The sequence below is a fragment of the Haliotis cracherodii genome, unplaced genomic scaffold, assembly GCF_022045235.1.
Source record: "Haliotis cracherodii isolate W230 unplaced genomic scaffold, xgHalCrac1.p SCAF_4, whole genome shotgun sequence".
Classification (NCBI taxonomy): domain Eukaryota; kingdom Metazoa; phylum Mollusca; class Gastropoda; order Lepetellida; family Haliotidae; genus Haliotis; species Haliotis cracherodii.
Window position 1 is genome coordinate 1499454 of NW_027266297.1, and position 13882 is coordinate 1513335.

At 37.5% G+C, this 13882-nt stretch overlaps 1 protein-coding gene across 1 annotated transcript; it reads left to right on the forward strand.

Moving 5' to 3' along the window:
- Positions 1 to 3610: 3610 nt before the first annotated feature.
- LOC139478853 (matrilin-3-like) lies at positions 3611 to 10592 on the forward strand. The gene is made up of 3 exons (XM_071261517.1): positions 3611 to 3659; positions 4654 to 4715; positions 9950 to 10592. Exons 1-3 carry the CDS (start codon positions 3655 to 3657, stop codon positions 10546 to 10548), a joined length of 666 nt encoding a protein of 221 aa, XP_071117618.1. The 5' UTR covers positions 3611 to 3654; the 3' UTR covers positions 10549 to 10592.
- Positions 10593 to 13882: the final 3290 nt, after the last annotated feature.

Here is a 13882-nt window from a genome sequence, read left to right on the forward strand (position 1 = left end):
GTGCAGGTCAAATACTTTTGAATGCAGGACTTATTCTACTGTGCCCACACGGTTCACCTTAACCCCACCTCGACCAGCTTTTGGAGGAATCCATACTGGAATCTGATTCTCTAATCACGTTACTATCACCTTGTATAAGATAGCTTCGCAAAGAACAATGAAGACCGTAGCCTGGTTTATTTTCAAGACAAAACATTGTTCTGTCACGACGTCATTTCTGGTGATTCGAAAACATGCGCTCGCAAGTTGATGACTTCCTATTTGACATAACCCCCTATGTTTAGATCCAGGGTAGAATAGGTCTTCAGCAACCCATACTTCAGCAACCCATAAGAGGTGATTATGCTTGTCGTAAGAGGCGACTAACGGTATCGGGTGGTCAGGCTCGCTGACTTGGTTGATGTAGTCATAGTTTCCCAATCGACGCTCATGATGTCAGTCACTGGACTGTCTGGTCCAGACTCTATTAAGTATAGGTCGCCGTGATGTAGCTGGAATAATGCTGAGTGCGGCGTTATGCAACAAACAATCAAACAATTAATCGTACATTTGACCGACATTCTCAAAAAGCTGTGCAAAATGATGATATCTCAAATAAAAAACCCGACTCGTGGTCGATGTTTATCGTACGTACAATAAAACACTGCAGAGAGAATAAACACTTCGGGGCTGCGCTCCTCATGGTTTATATTCCTTGTAGTGTTTAATTGTACGATAAACAACTCCCACTCGTCATTTATTTCTTAAATACACCATAATCCTACGGCAGTCATTACCCTCACACAAATGTTACTCGATTCCGGATCACATAACACATTTCCATTTACCACAAACATATCTTCTCAAAATCGGCCGTCACTTAGCACGAATATTACTGAAGGCAGTGGTATTATGATTTCAAAGAGCCTCAAGGTATGTTAAGTAGGTACGAAATAAGCCAAGTGGTCCAGCATACGACTGTCAAACGTGTGGAAATAGTATCCGCCCTATCCAAGAAGTTATTTTCAAAGTGTAGCAAATTAAGAAAGTTGATATATCCTTGAGGATCGCATCCGTGGTCTGGAAGAAGTGTAGGTGGTTAGATCCCCGACCGCGTCACACCAAAAGACTTTTAAAGATGGCACTTGTATCAACCCTGGCGCTCCGCATAGATTTGATAAAACAAGGACTGGTCGGTTCGGAGACAGTATACAGTGTGAGGAAATGTAAACCATGTTTCATTTGGTACTCTTTGACGAGTCAAATGTTTTCTTGATATTTATCTGTTATGCTCAAAATTACCATTCAAACATGTGAAACTTCGCCGTACTGCAATACTCCAAAGGTGCGAATGGCTGAGTATGCTGGAAGGTGACTGTGGCCAAGAGAGATTTGTGTCCAAAAAGCATTCGTGCTGTACGTTTTGCATCATGGAAAAGTGAGGTAAAGGGAACGGGCTGCTAACATACACTGCCGGGGAAAAGTACACAGCCATGTTTGATGGTGACACACACAATAAATGATTATTCGATTTTAATGTGTTTGGGCCTTAGTTTGCGGTGTTTCGGCGACTGTTTACAGCTTGTAACATTGGATTAACGTTAGATGCATAATTTATTTGTCAAAATCAATTTCCCAGTTTATATAAAAACTGATTCCATGTTAACGTTGAAGAGTATGTGATTGTTACTGGGCAGGCGAAATGTTTCGGATTGCATTCATATGCAGCAACATGACTGATCGTTTCATTGTGCAGTGACCAGTGTGGAACTTGGTTTGTACAGGTATGCATCACACTACCGCCGCCAAATCTGTCCACATCCTGTATGCAGTTTGGGGGAACAGGACGTCTCCCATCCGCACGGCGAAGCGTAAAACGTGACTCATCACTAAATCAAACTTCCAAATCAAATCTCCATCGCAGTTGTGGCCATACTCTGTCACTTTGACACCATTGACGTCGCAGCCGAATGAATCGCCCGGATCTGGGAAGGTCAAGCGTTGTCCCGTATGTTTGATAACAGTTACACAGTTTTGTAATGGTGCTCGGTGCTACGTGGAAAACCCTGGCTTTGGCCGATGATGATTGTCCTGTATTCAGTCGGTTGTAGCCTAGGGCGTCCGTGATCTGTCTAGGCATTTGTACGCTGTTCACTTGCTGTAAGATTGTGATGGCAAAGTTTTATAGATAACAGATATTTACTACTTTTACTACTATTTTACTACTTTTGCGTTTCTCTTTTTTGCAGATTATATTTTGAATTTTGAGGAAGTTTCATAGCAATAGGAAAATCAATATTATTTAATTACTGCATACTCACACAAAACATATATTATATATAACTAACATGTGTAACATCTGTATGTTCCACGAGTATTTACAGATAAGCCGACGGACAACAACGCACCAGCAAGGCGTTTTCAGTGAAGGTTTATATCCCTCATGACGTCATCTATTGTTGTTGGGAGTGGTTTATTCGCATACTGATGTGTTGTTGGTTCCACTATGCCCGTTGGCTTTCACGGGTTTATTCATCCGCGAAATATAGTCAATAGTGGATTGACTTTTCTCGACTCTTGTATTCGAACCCGTATACTGCATGGCACTACGTCATTGATTGACAACTCGAAAAGGAAAAGGTTTTGAAGTTAATTAAGGAAATGTTAGAAATTATTACGCAGAGATTAATCTAATAAAATATGTTTTTAATTGTTTGTTCTTGTAAACTGATCATAAAGTGAAATGTTAAGTCGCATTTAAATGGTTTCATTGACATACATACATGCTAATACTGTCGATTAGCTAGAGGCTAATCTTTTGTTAAACAAGTCAGATATATTTTGAAATCGATTCTAAAAGCAGAGACGATTGTACGATTCCAACTATATCATGAACATGTGTTTATGAATCACTATCAATTAGTGAAGATACCATGTGTTCGCGAAAACGTGAGCTATGTTATACAAAAACAATGTCGCGTTCCAAGACTGACACGTGGACTTGGGTGTGTTACGAGATTGAAGTCTGGATATTGTATTGCGTCATTTTGCCAATTATTTCTCTGTTCACATTTCCTGATGACAGCTGTTGTGAACATTAATTATTTCAAATTTTTAAGTACTTTTGTAATTTAAAAAAAAATATATTCTTAAAAGCAAGTTTTGTGCGCATGAACCTACGCATTTTGCAACATATGACAGTTATCTTGAATATAATTCAAACATGTATGTAGATATCAGCATATATTTTTCTTTGCGTTAGTTAAAATCAGTAATGCAATGTATTATCTGAATGGCCAGCCACTAAACCACTGAAAAGATTCAATATTGAAGTTATTTGTTGTGTGAAGTTAGTTGTGCATAACTAATAGTCATATCAATGAACCTTGGAGTTGATTAACATGTAGTTACGGTTATTAAAATGTCGATATAGAACGATATTATACAATGCGTCAATTTTACTCATTGATAGGTAACAGAACGACTACATTAAGTTGTCATTGTGTTCAAATTTGAAGCTGCTGATAATTTTCATTTAAACTTTTGAATTTTTCAAATGCCCTATTACAATCCGATCGATGACGCTCTGAAGTTTTGAACTGTAACGATTAACTGAAATGCATAAATAAACTGGGCAACATGTAGTAGCCGGCATCGTCGGGTCGCCTGTTAATCATGAGGTAAGTTGGTATCGAATACCCTTGTACATCTTCGCCAAGAATCTTTCCATTTCACTTACGTTTGTTACTTTGGAAATTTGTCAATCACATTTACAGTTGTCATAACTACCATAGCAGCATTAAATTTAGGGTCGTCATATGAGGTTATTCGTTACATCTGATTTCAATATATCCGGAGTTTGCTGGCTGTTTCTTGTGATGTACTTTACGTTGATTACGTTATTGTGGCATGGTGTGTGTAACAAGGTGTGTGTTCTATGGAATACTGTATGAGACATTCTCTCGATCTCGAGCTTTTGACACAAACTTGAAATTCCGAGAAGAAATTTCGAAAGTCCGAGAAGGCTGGATCGCAAGGCAGGATCGTTCTCCCGATATTTGACCAAATACTCGCGTTCTCGATCTCGCTACACTGTGATGGCCTTGAATCTTTATGTGCTCTCCCCATCGTTTCGTTGTTAAGTCAAGGCTATCGGAAGTTGTCTAATTATTCAAAAACGCAAAAAGGTCCTTTTTCGTAAATAAATTTTGCCTGGTCAAAGATAAGTGTTTGCATTGCAACAATAGCTTATGAACAATCAACGTCATACCATCATGACGTTGTGGCGGCTATCTTTAGTGTGCTTATTTTCGTCGGCTGTTCGTGGTAATTATTTGGACCTATTTGGCGTTAGATTCCATAAAGAGGAAGACAACGTATGGCCTGCTGTAGCCTTTCTGTGTGTGTGCATGCTAATCTTATATACGATCAAGTAAATACTGGCAGTACGGTTTCATTTGACGTTTATCTCATACAGTTAAAAAGTTGCAATACAGCATCAATGATTTGTCGTTTAGTTAGAGATATGACCTCAAAGTCTTGATTGAAACCCTTCGGGGACGACGTTTTTCATAAGACAACGCTGTAGATGTCCCGTTTGCGTATTCTAGCCTACAGACTTACCGTGCAAAGAAATACAAAAAATCAGAATTACAACTCATATTTTTTTTTTAGAATTTGGCAGCTGCTTATGGTCTTGGGGCTTTTCCACATCAGAAAGGCTTCCGCCAAGCGGGGTAAGTAGACACTTCTCACTGCTTCAGTTCACTCACTACTTCAGTTTAATCCTTGTTTTGAAAGCGCAAAGGTCGTGGAGTGGTCTCAGGCGCAACAACACGCTGTGCAAGTTTGCCCTGTAGCCATCCTTGATGGTTGGTTCTAATCCCATATTGCTAAGATTATGATCGTTGGTCTGTCAACATCATACTCTCTGTTCCAAGAATTCGCCAAAGTGGTGAATGTCTCCTACATTGTACGTACCTCATTTTAGCCCTTTCTTGTACCTTAAGCTGACATGCCATGATATCACTTAATTAGTGTATAACTCAAGGACGTGATTCTGACAAATGACGAAAAGGTAGCGTTTGCTTCACAAATAGTTGTTTCTTATTTTATTCATGTTAAACTTTGCAATCAAATTACATGACATGATATTTACGTAGCAGATAAATGATAATGACGGACAAACGTCCTAAATCCGTATATCCTGCCACGTTTCTGCTTCTTGTTGAGGAATAAATTTAGTTTACACCTTCGACAAAGGAGTGACACTTTCCATCATATTTCGTAAAGGCAAGAAATGTAAAAAGAAAAAATCGATTTTTTTTTTTAATATCATTTGTCCTATATATATATATATATTAAGTCAATTTCCGAGGAGAGATAATCATAACATAAGTAGAAAGTATATAAATTGTCAAGTGAAATTGATACACATAAGACAAAAGGTGTATGGAGTGCGTCCAGCAAGACACAGGCATACAATCAAAAATGATGCACACACTATTTCTTATATTTATGTTAATACTACAAACATAACAACTTATGCACCATATTTTGGGATCAAAACATGATTAAAATATCCGGAATAACATTTTCGAACATCATAGTTGCCGGTAAGCCATCTTCAAAGGACTGTAGAGTTCCCACAACTGATATACTGGGGTGTGGGTGGGGTTTGTGTGTGTGTTTGGGGGGGGGGGGGGGTGGGTCCCATTGATATTGAGTCGGCTAGAGGTCAGCAGTATAAGTTAGGAGACGCATTAATTTCCAGATGTACAGTAGTGACATAAATCGTATTCGATGACTAATTATTACCTAACATAGTGATAAGGGTCACTGTCTTGTATTACTATCAGATGGACTGCCTGGGAGGCTAGCTTTAATGACTGCGCTATGCCATTACTCATTTTTGGCGAATGAGGTTAGTCCTACTGTTAGATATAGGCCTTACCCTCCGAACGTTAAACAAGTTGTAGTTTACTTAAGGGACTCAATGTACGCTGTTTTCTCATGAATGCAACGGAGGATAATAGTAAAAACGTTTTCAATGAGTTGAGCAAGGCATTAAGGCATGACAGTGAACCTCCGACATACACATGGATAATAAAGAAAACATATTATAAAGAAAACCCCAGTGTGCCATAATCAACTTAATCAACAATCTATATTCCTGTACATTTTCTTTCTAATACGATCCTTAAATTTTTAAGTTTAGTTTCTAGGTTAACTAGTAAAGACAGTTGCATGATTTTATCTACTGATTTGCATACTAATTAACTTATGAACTTCATACAATCTCAAAGCGTGTCCTCTTGTGGCAACATGTATATTTGTTCTAAACGCAACTGTGATGTCATTTGATTACTAAAAAGTGTACAGCTTGAAAAATGTTCACGGCATGATCCTCATGCACTCGAACATCTGGGACCTCTGTTGTATAATATTTAAGTTTCACGTCATATTTACAGCCCCTTTGAGTAAATTGTACTACCTCTATGCCATTATTAAAAACTGGTTTAACATGACTACTTCAACCAATAATAATTTTATAGGTAGGTCAGTTCATTCATGTTTATGCCAGTTCTCTCATCAGATGTTATATTAGGAAATGTACCTCCTGTACTCGTTGACAGTATAAGCTATAACAATTCTGTATTTTTACCATACATCACCATGTAAAACATTTAGATATTGTAATAAGTTTCGTTCGTTATTTAGTTATATACAGTACGATATTTCCTATATGACAAATGCATTAGTGTAGTCATTTAAACACACCTATAGTTTTCTCTTATATTTCGCGACAATGTACATTCAAACGCCTATCGTTGAAGTATGCATACATTTATATACGGCACAAAACAACCTACACGCCAAATACATTACCAAATTAATTTAAAGTCATATATAGCCTTTCTTTCAAGTTTCGCGACAATCTACATTGAAACGCACATCGTTGCAGTATACAGTTAGTAATATCTCTCTATCTGCTATAGGAAATGCACGTCCTCTATATAACATCGCCAGCAACGTGATACATTACCGTATTCACCAAAATAATCCGTACGGAAACTTACTATTTTCACACTAATACTGAGCTGTATCTCCAACAGTGTACCTTCGTAGTTTTATTTGTATCAATCACCCTGATGCTTTTTTTACCGTTTTTGCTGAAATCTTTTGTGATCCATTACCGTAGTCACCAAAATGATAACTACTCGAACTTAATAATATCTCTAAAATTATAGTTTCTACATTGTACCTTCGTATCTGAACAATCATCCAACCATATTTTACTTATCGTATTTGCCGAAATTATCATATCATGAAAAGTATTACTCAAACTAAACATATGAATATTCTGGGTCTATACCAAAATAAATGGCATATTCCTTATTTGAACACTCTCCGCAATTTACCGTATATGCCCTACGTAATCATTTTACAATATCAAATAAGTATTAACGATGGTGATAACTCTTATCGTTATTACCCATGTAGGATAGAATTGTGTTGGAGGTTGTACCTCACGTGCTCTAATATAATGTAACACTTACTCGATATATCTGTAAACTAATGTTATTTGTTATTGTTGTTATTACTCCAGTAAAAGCATATCACTCGTATAATAACTGTATGCGCATTTACCAGACATAGATTTATTATAATTTACAGATTAAAAGAATAAAGCAGCAAAGAGGGTTTGGGTGATCCTTGCAGTCAGGCTGGTTAGGCTCATCATCAGCTTGGTGCTTGGGATGCAAGCGTGACATTTCGAAAGCGATGTCTGCATATTTGCCATGTTTTTCCTCAATCTTGTCAAAAGCATTACTGTCAAAGGGGACAGAAAATTCAATGATGTAAATGATTTCATTGGATTCATCAAAATTGAGAAGATCAGTTTTTTTTGGCCTGGATACGTCTGAAGCTGTAAATGGGCATAATCCAAAGAATTTTATATTTATCATTTTCCATGACGCCCTCTTCATATTCCGGGTCGTACCATTGGTGGGCCTCTGTTTCAAAACCACAAGCATGGCGAAGACGGTAAGGCCTTCTCAACACACAAGTGATATGGCACTTCGCTTGGTAGACACTCATTTCTGTACCGTCCAGCAGTGCAGAACCATCAACAAAATCAACACCGACATTGAGATAATGTCCCACATCCTTGGCTCGTTTTAAAAAAATGTGGAATGTTATCCCATCTGGGTGGATTTTTATAGGGCAAGAAATGAGGGAACGCATGTGCATTTCAATTTGCATCGGGTTACCATGGTCGTTGCTGTGATGCGTTTGGGCGATCGGTTTTATTGTCATCTGCTTTGTTTTTTTATCTTCAAATTTCATTTTTCCGGACTAGGTAATGTTAAATTTTAGAACCTTTGACACAGATTACCCAGATATTTAAATGACAACTTTTCATGCAATGTTACTTTGGGTGACGTTTCGTTTGCGGTTCAGTATATGAACAGGCCTGTGGTATACAGATTGAGAGAACAGGAATTGATATGTGTTCAGCGTTTCCTCCATGTTACCAAAAAAGGAGGAATCCAAGTAGAAAATAAATCGCGTCAATATAGGTATTAATTTTGCCGACCTAACGGTAATAAGCAGACATGTTAAATATGTTGAAATGATCATTAAAGGAAAATCTAAATAATGCTCGTAAAATGCATCTCAACGACTAGACAAATATGTCACTATCTTTTTTGATCGGCATTTATAAGTAAGGATAAGATTTATGGATGAACAATATGCCAGTGCCTGATATGTCAGTGCCAAAGCCAAGGTATTAGTTACTAACGGGATCGGAAGTTCAGTCTCGCTGACTTGGTTGATGCATGCCATCGATCTCAATTGCGTAGATCGATGCTCATGATGTCGATCACTGGATTTATGGGGTCTCGGTTATTTACAGGTCGCTGTCATATAGCTGGAATATTTCTGAGTGCGGCGTTAAACAACAAACAAAAAAACAAACAAACTTTATCAGTCATGAACATGCTTGTGATTGTTATGATGGACCTGCAGTATCTTGTAAGTTGAATTAACACCATCTGTAATGTAAGCACCTTTTGCCCTTGTTTTAGCTAAGGTCGGTTGCCGCATTGGAGGCACTTGCGTGCAGATTAGACGCTCCAAATACAGATGTTTATGTGTTTAAATCGGACACTACACGTCTACATTACATAACACTTGCACAGAAGTTATCCCAGTGTTGGAGATTATGCATGGAACTATTGAACAAAATTGATATTTAATACTTCTAGGCCATCAAATGACACCTGGATGACAGGCCTTCATAGCTGAAGACCACGACGACTGCCAAGTTCAATGTATCTATTTCATTATGTATCTCACACTTGAAGGGAGATATAACAAAACGATGGATACACATCGGGGATATCTGTCACGAATGAAATTAGTACTTTCTAGTTTCTAATCAATCATTTGGAAATACAAGTCGTCTTTTGTGGTCTCTGAATGAACCACTTCTAATACGGCACATCTTGAATGAAGTTAGTTTAATTTGTATAACAACGGAATAATAATTTGATATAATCTACCTTAAGAAATGAACTAATAATCCATTTGTTTGAATTTTAAGAAAACTGGACAAACGGAGATATATACGTATAATCTTAATGGTGTTACAGTTATCATTGATTTTATCAAACAAAGTCATCTTGACAACTGTTGAGACGTATCTTTTATTTCCAGTCGCATCACATATTAACCACGTCTACTTATTACAATGCTATTGAGATCTACCAATGTCCAATGATCAAGGGCGCCACAACTTTGCCCACATTTTATTTCTAGGTTTGTCAGCTCCATGCTCGCGCTGAGGCCTGCATCACTTCGTGCTTTTCTCCCTATGGTAGCTACATCAACCTGACACACTAGGATATAATTGAGATGCAGTTCAAAACTAAGCTACTCAATAATATGTTTTCTTTTCCAGTGTGCGTCCAGAAGAAATTCGATATCCTGATCGTAGAAGACGTATCTAACTCAATCGGGAAGCTTCAGTACAGTAGCGTGAAACGATTTGAACAACAAATGCTCGGGGATTTGGAAATAAACTCTAGAGGCATTAATATTGCTTTTATGGTATTTTCCGTAAACGCAAGAGTGGTATTCCAACTAAATGCCTACTCTAACAACAGATCAGCTGTTCTTGCTGCTGTGAACGCACAAGTACATGAAGGTGGTGCTAGTACACATATTGGCGAAGCCATAAAGTTGGCTAACGACGACGTTTTTACGGGAAGAAACGGTGACCGACCAGACGCTGACAACATGGTCATCTTCTTCACTGACGCCTATGGTACAGATGATGACAAATTGGTTGTGGCTGCCAACATTGGTTACCTTCAAGCAAAATCTGAAGTTTTCGTCGTCCATTCGAAGGGACCAGGCGAAACAGCCAATAGAAATGCGACTATCAGTGCACTTGCATCAGACCCAGATAACAGTCATGCTTTCAGCGTTTACAACTCAAATGCTTTCAATGCATTCATGCAAAAAGTCAGGGCTATGCACTGCGAGTCACTTTATTGAGGAAAGAGCATGTCAATTGCATTCAATAAATGTTCTGCAGCTTACACTGACTTCATGTTGTTTGTTAAAGATGGTTAAAAAAGAATACATCATTTATACAATAAGTTAAAAAGCTATTATCATGAAGGTCCAACTGATTGTGTTATTATTTCAATGGCAAGTTCTTAAATGATCGCGGGAACATTTTCAGATACCTTCATCTTTATCCTGGAAATCCTGCAGACACATTAAGCCTCTTCAGTGCCTCTTTCCATCCATGATATCGATCTGTCAAACAGCAATGAATTTAGGATGTTTATTTGAAATGTACCAAACCGATATTTAGAAACTTGAAAAACCATAATCTTGAATCAATGTATTTCGGTTATGCATTTGGAACTTCTTAAATTCTAATGTAAAATGATTCAAAATCGCTTCTACAATCACGAAGGAAAGAAAAGTAAAACGTGACTTCATGCATTATGACAAGCTTTCAACCTCTGTCTTTTTAGATGTTTTGGGGAGATTACCCCACACAAATGTAACAAACCGTCAGCATCAACGTTGAGCGTTCTCCTTGTTACGTGGTGTATATCCACACACCCTCATTGCTCTTTAGTATATACAAACATATAACCATTGGCATTCGTTGGTCATCCGATCAGCCATTTATGTAAAACACAAAAACGCAAATTATAAAGACATGAAAAAGGCTTGCATATTGCTAACTGCTTTAAAACATCACAACACCCCAAAACAATATTTATTTCTTAATAAAGGAGATGTCGCCTATGATATAAATATTGGTATCGCGTGGAAGGCTAATATCCATGTTAGAAAATGTCATTTTGTAGTATCACCACATGGATGCATGGCAACAACTAATGTACTTTAAGGTTCAGGTTGTTATATTTTTTGAATGTGAAGTTTACACGATACAAGGCTTTTCCATTGGACGAGAGGTCGGTCACATAACCGTGAAATTGAAGTTCACAAGTGTATGAACGACACAGTTTAATGTTTTTCACGAGACTATATTCTTGAAATGATGATAACTACTTCAACATTCCTGGGGAAAACCCTGGGAATTCCCCAACACGACAAAACAGACAAGCGTTGTTTCCGATCATTTAGACCCTTTAGTATTGAACTCAGCGCTTTAGAATACATTAAAAAACGATAAAGAGATTGCATATGGCCAGATTGAAGTTACAATATCTAAATGATGGTTGTGTTGCTCAACAAGAAGTCACCCATACTGAATAGAAGTGTCAAGGTTAAAAATAGAGATATAAAAAAATATAAGAATTTACTTTCACTTTGTTTGAATTCATTGGAGCATGAACTTTTATAGAGTGAGGGCCAAATTGTATGAACGTCGTATTTCACAGGACTATACCTTCCGCATATCATCTTAGAAGAAGATCACGGAAGAGAGTTGAGGTACATGTGCACCATTTATACTCCACGGTAATAACATAAATAACCCACTAAACATCCTGAAATGAGGATAACACAGCACGCCCTTTGTGAAGTTAATGATAAAGTCGTCGCTGTTAAAATAGGCACCTAATAAATATGATGTTACTGATTTGAGATTTTTAAGACAAGAGATATATATTCATATGGACATGATTTCACATTATAATCAACAAAGCATATATTTCACAAACTTTTCAGTTTAAAATAAACACAATAAACAAAAAAAGAAAACAACGCCTGCGTTGTTTGTAAACACACATGGCTGACCATTTGACACCTGTCAAAGTAAATGACCCCATTAGAGTGAACAGAGATCAGGCAGGGAGCGTAATTCGTATAACTTAACTTCTAAACATTTGATGTCTTCAAAACTGCATGTGGCCAGATTGAAGTTACAATATCTATATTCCAGAAAATGTTTCTAGTTCGCCAATATCATCACTGCCAATGAAAAAAAACCCAAAAACAATGAATAGGAGTAAACTTGACATGAATTCACAAACTTATACAGGAAAGATCTTACAGCATTTAGGGAGGTGTCAATATTGGCTTGCTGTTTGATGAGGCTTTTCCTTGGAAAGGGAGGGCGATGCGGAAGGGAGCTGGTTCGACCTCCATGACTTCACTAAAAGAAAACTCCAGCAAGACGTAACGATAATTTGAGAAGGAATGTGGTTGAAATCTACCGACCTAGATTGCAAACCGACATCATATATATTGAGTATTTTTACACAACACCGAAAAGTAAATTTGAATTGTTTTCTGTTATTATTGGCAATGGGATATACTTTCATGAACTAAATGATGTTGAGACAAGCTATATATAACTGACAAGATGCTCATTCTATTAGATCGTTTATATTTGCGATAACATGCAGACATGCTGCTTGTTTATGAACCGAAATGAAAGAAAAATGTATGTTTTTTCACGTAACATTTTATATGGAATGATTGTTAAGACATCATCTGTTATCGACCCGCAGTTGGGCATATGTCACAATGCCTTTAAACGATAGTTCAGGCGATGTTTGCTCGAATCTGTTGTTTGTGTTTAGAAAGTGCGAGTGGAGATCACTTGGTTTTGATGTGAGTGAGTGAGTGAGTTAATATTTAAAGTCACATCGGCACTATTTCAGCCATATCGTGACTATCAAGGGTTAATTGTTATAAATACAATTAAACTGATATAAAAACCTGCCAACGAAGGACAGTAAAAGTACTAGACTTATCACAGAAAAAGATTTTAAAACTAGTATGGGATCATAAAAAAGAATAAAACTTATACATAACAATAACATGATAAAAAACGGGCTGTAGATCGCCAGCCCCTGAAGAGAGATCACCATACAGGGGACCATGGGGACTTACGGTACCTTAGCTACCTGCATGGACCCCAGCAGGATTTACATCATCCCTTCAAGTGTTGACGATTATTGGCACTGCGCACTGCACTGGTCACGTGACTATGACGTCACTTTCGGATAGCATACGTAGGTCTACAACTACGTTCAGCAACCCATGCTTGCCGTAAAAGGCGACTGTGCTTGTCGTAAGAGGCGACTCAAAGGATCTGACTTGGTTGAAGCATGTCATCGATCTCAATTGCTTTGACCATGTAATTAATAATAAAAATAAACAAACTCGTCGTCGTCTGCAAGTTTGTTTAGTATTATTATCAGTTACATTATCTGTTGTTATGTCAACATTTTGGTTTTTCAGAGTGTAAACCCCCTGGATGCCACAGCGACACATATGTCCCTCCTCTTCAACCCTCACTTCGAAATCTAATAAAATTTAAAATATATCATGCAGACTAATACACTTCACAGTTTTGAATTCCCCTTTCTGTTTATCATTTACTGTCATTTTAGGC

Bases quoted from the DNA above. Each gene is read 5' to 3' on its own strand.
- LOC139478853 (XM_071261517.1), top strand. The intron at 4,716-9,949 runs GTAAGTAGACAC...TTTCTTTTCCAG, and splicing joins AAAGGCTTCCGCCAAGCGGG to TGTGCGTCCAGAAGAAATTC.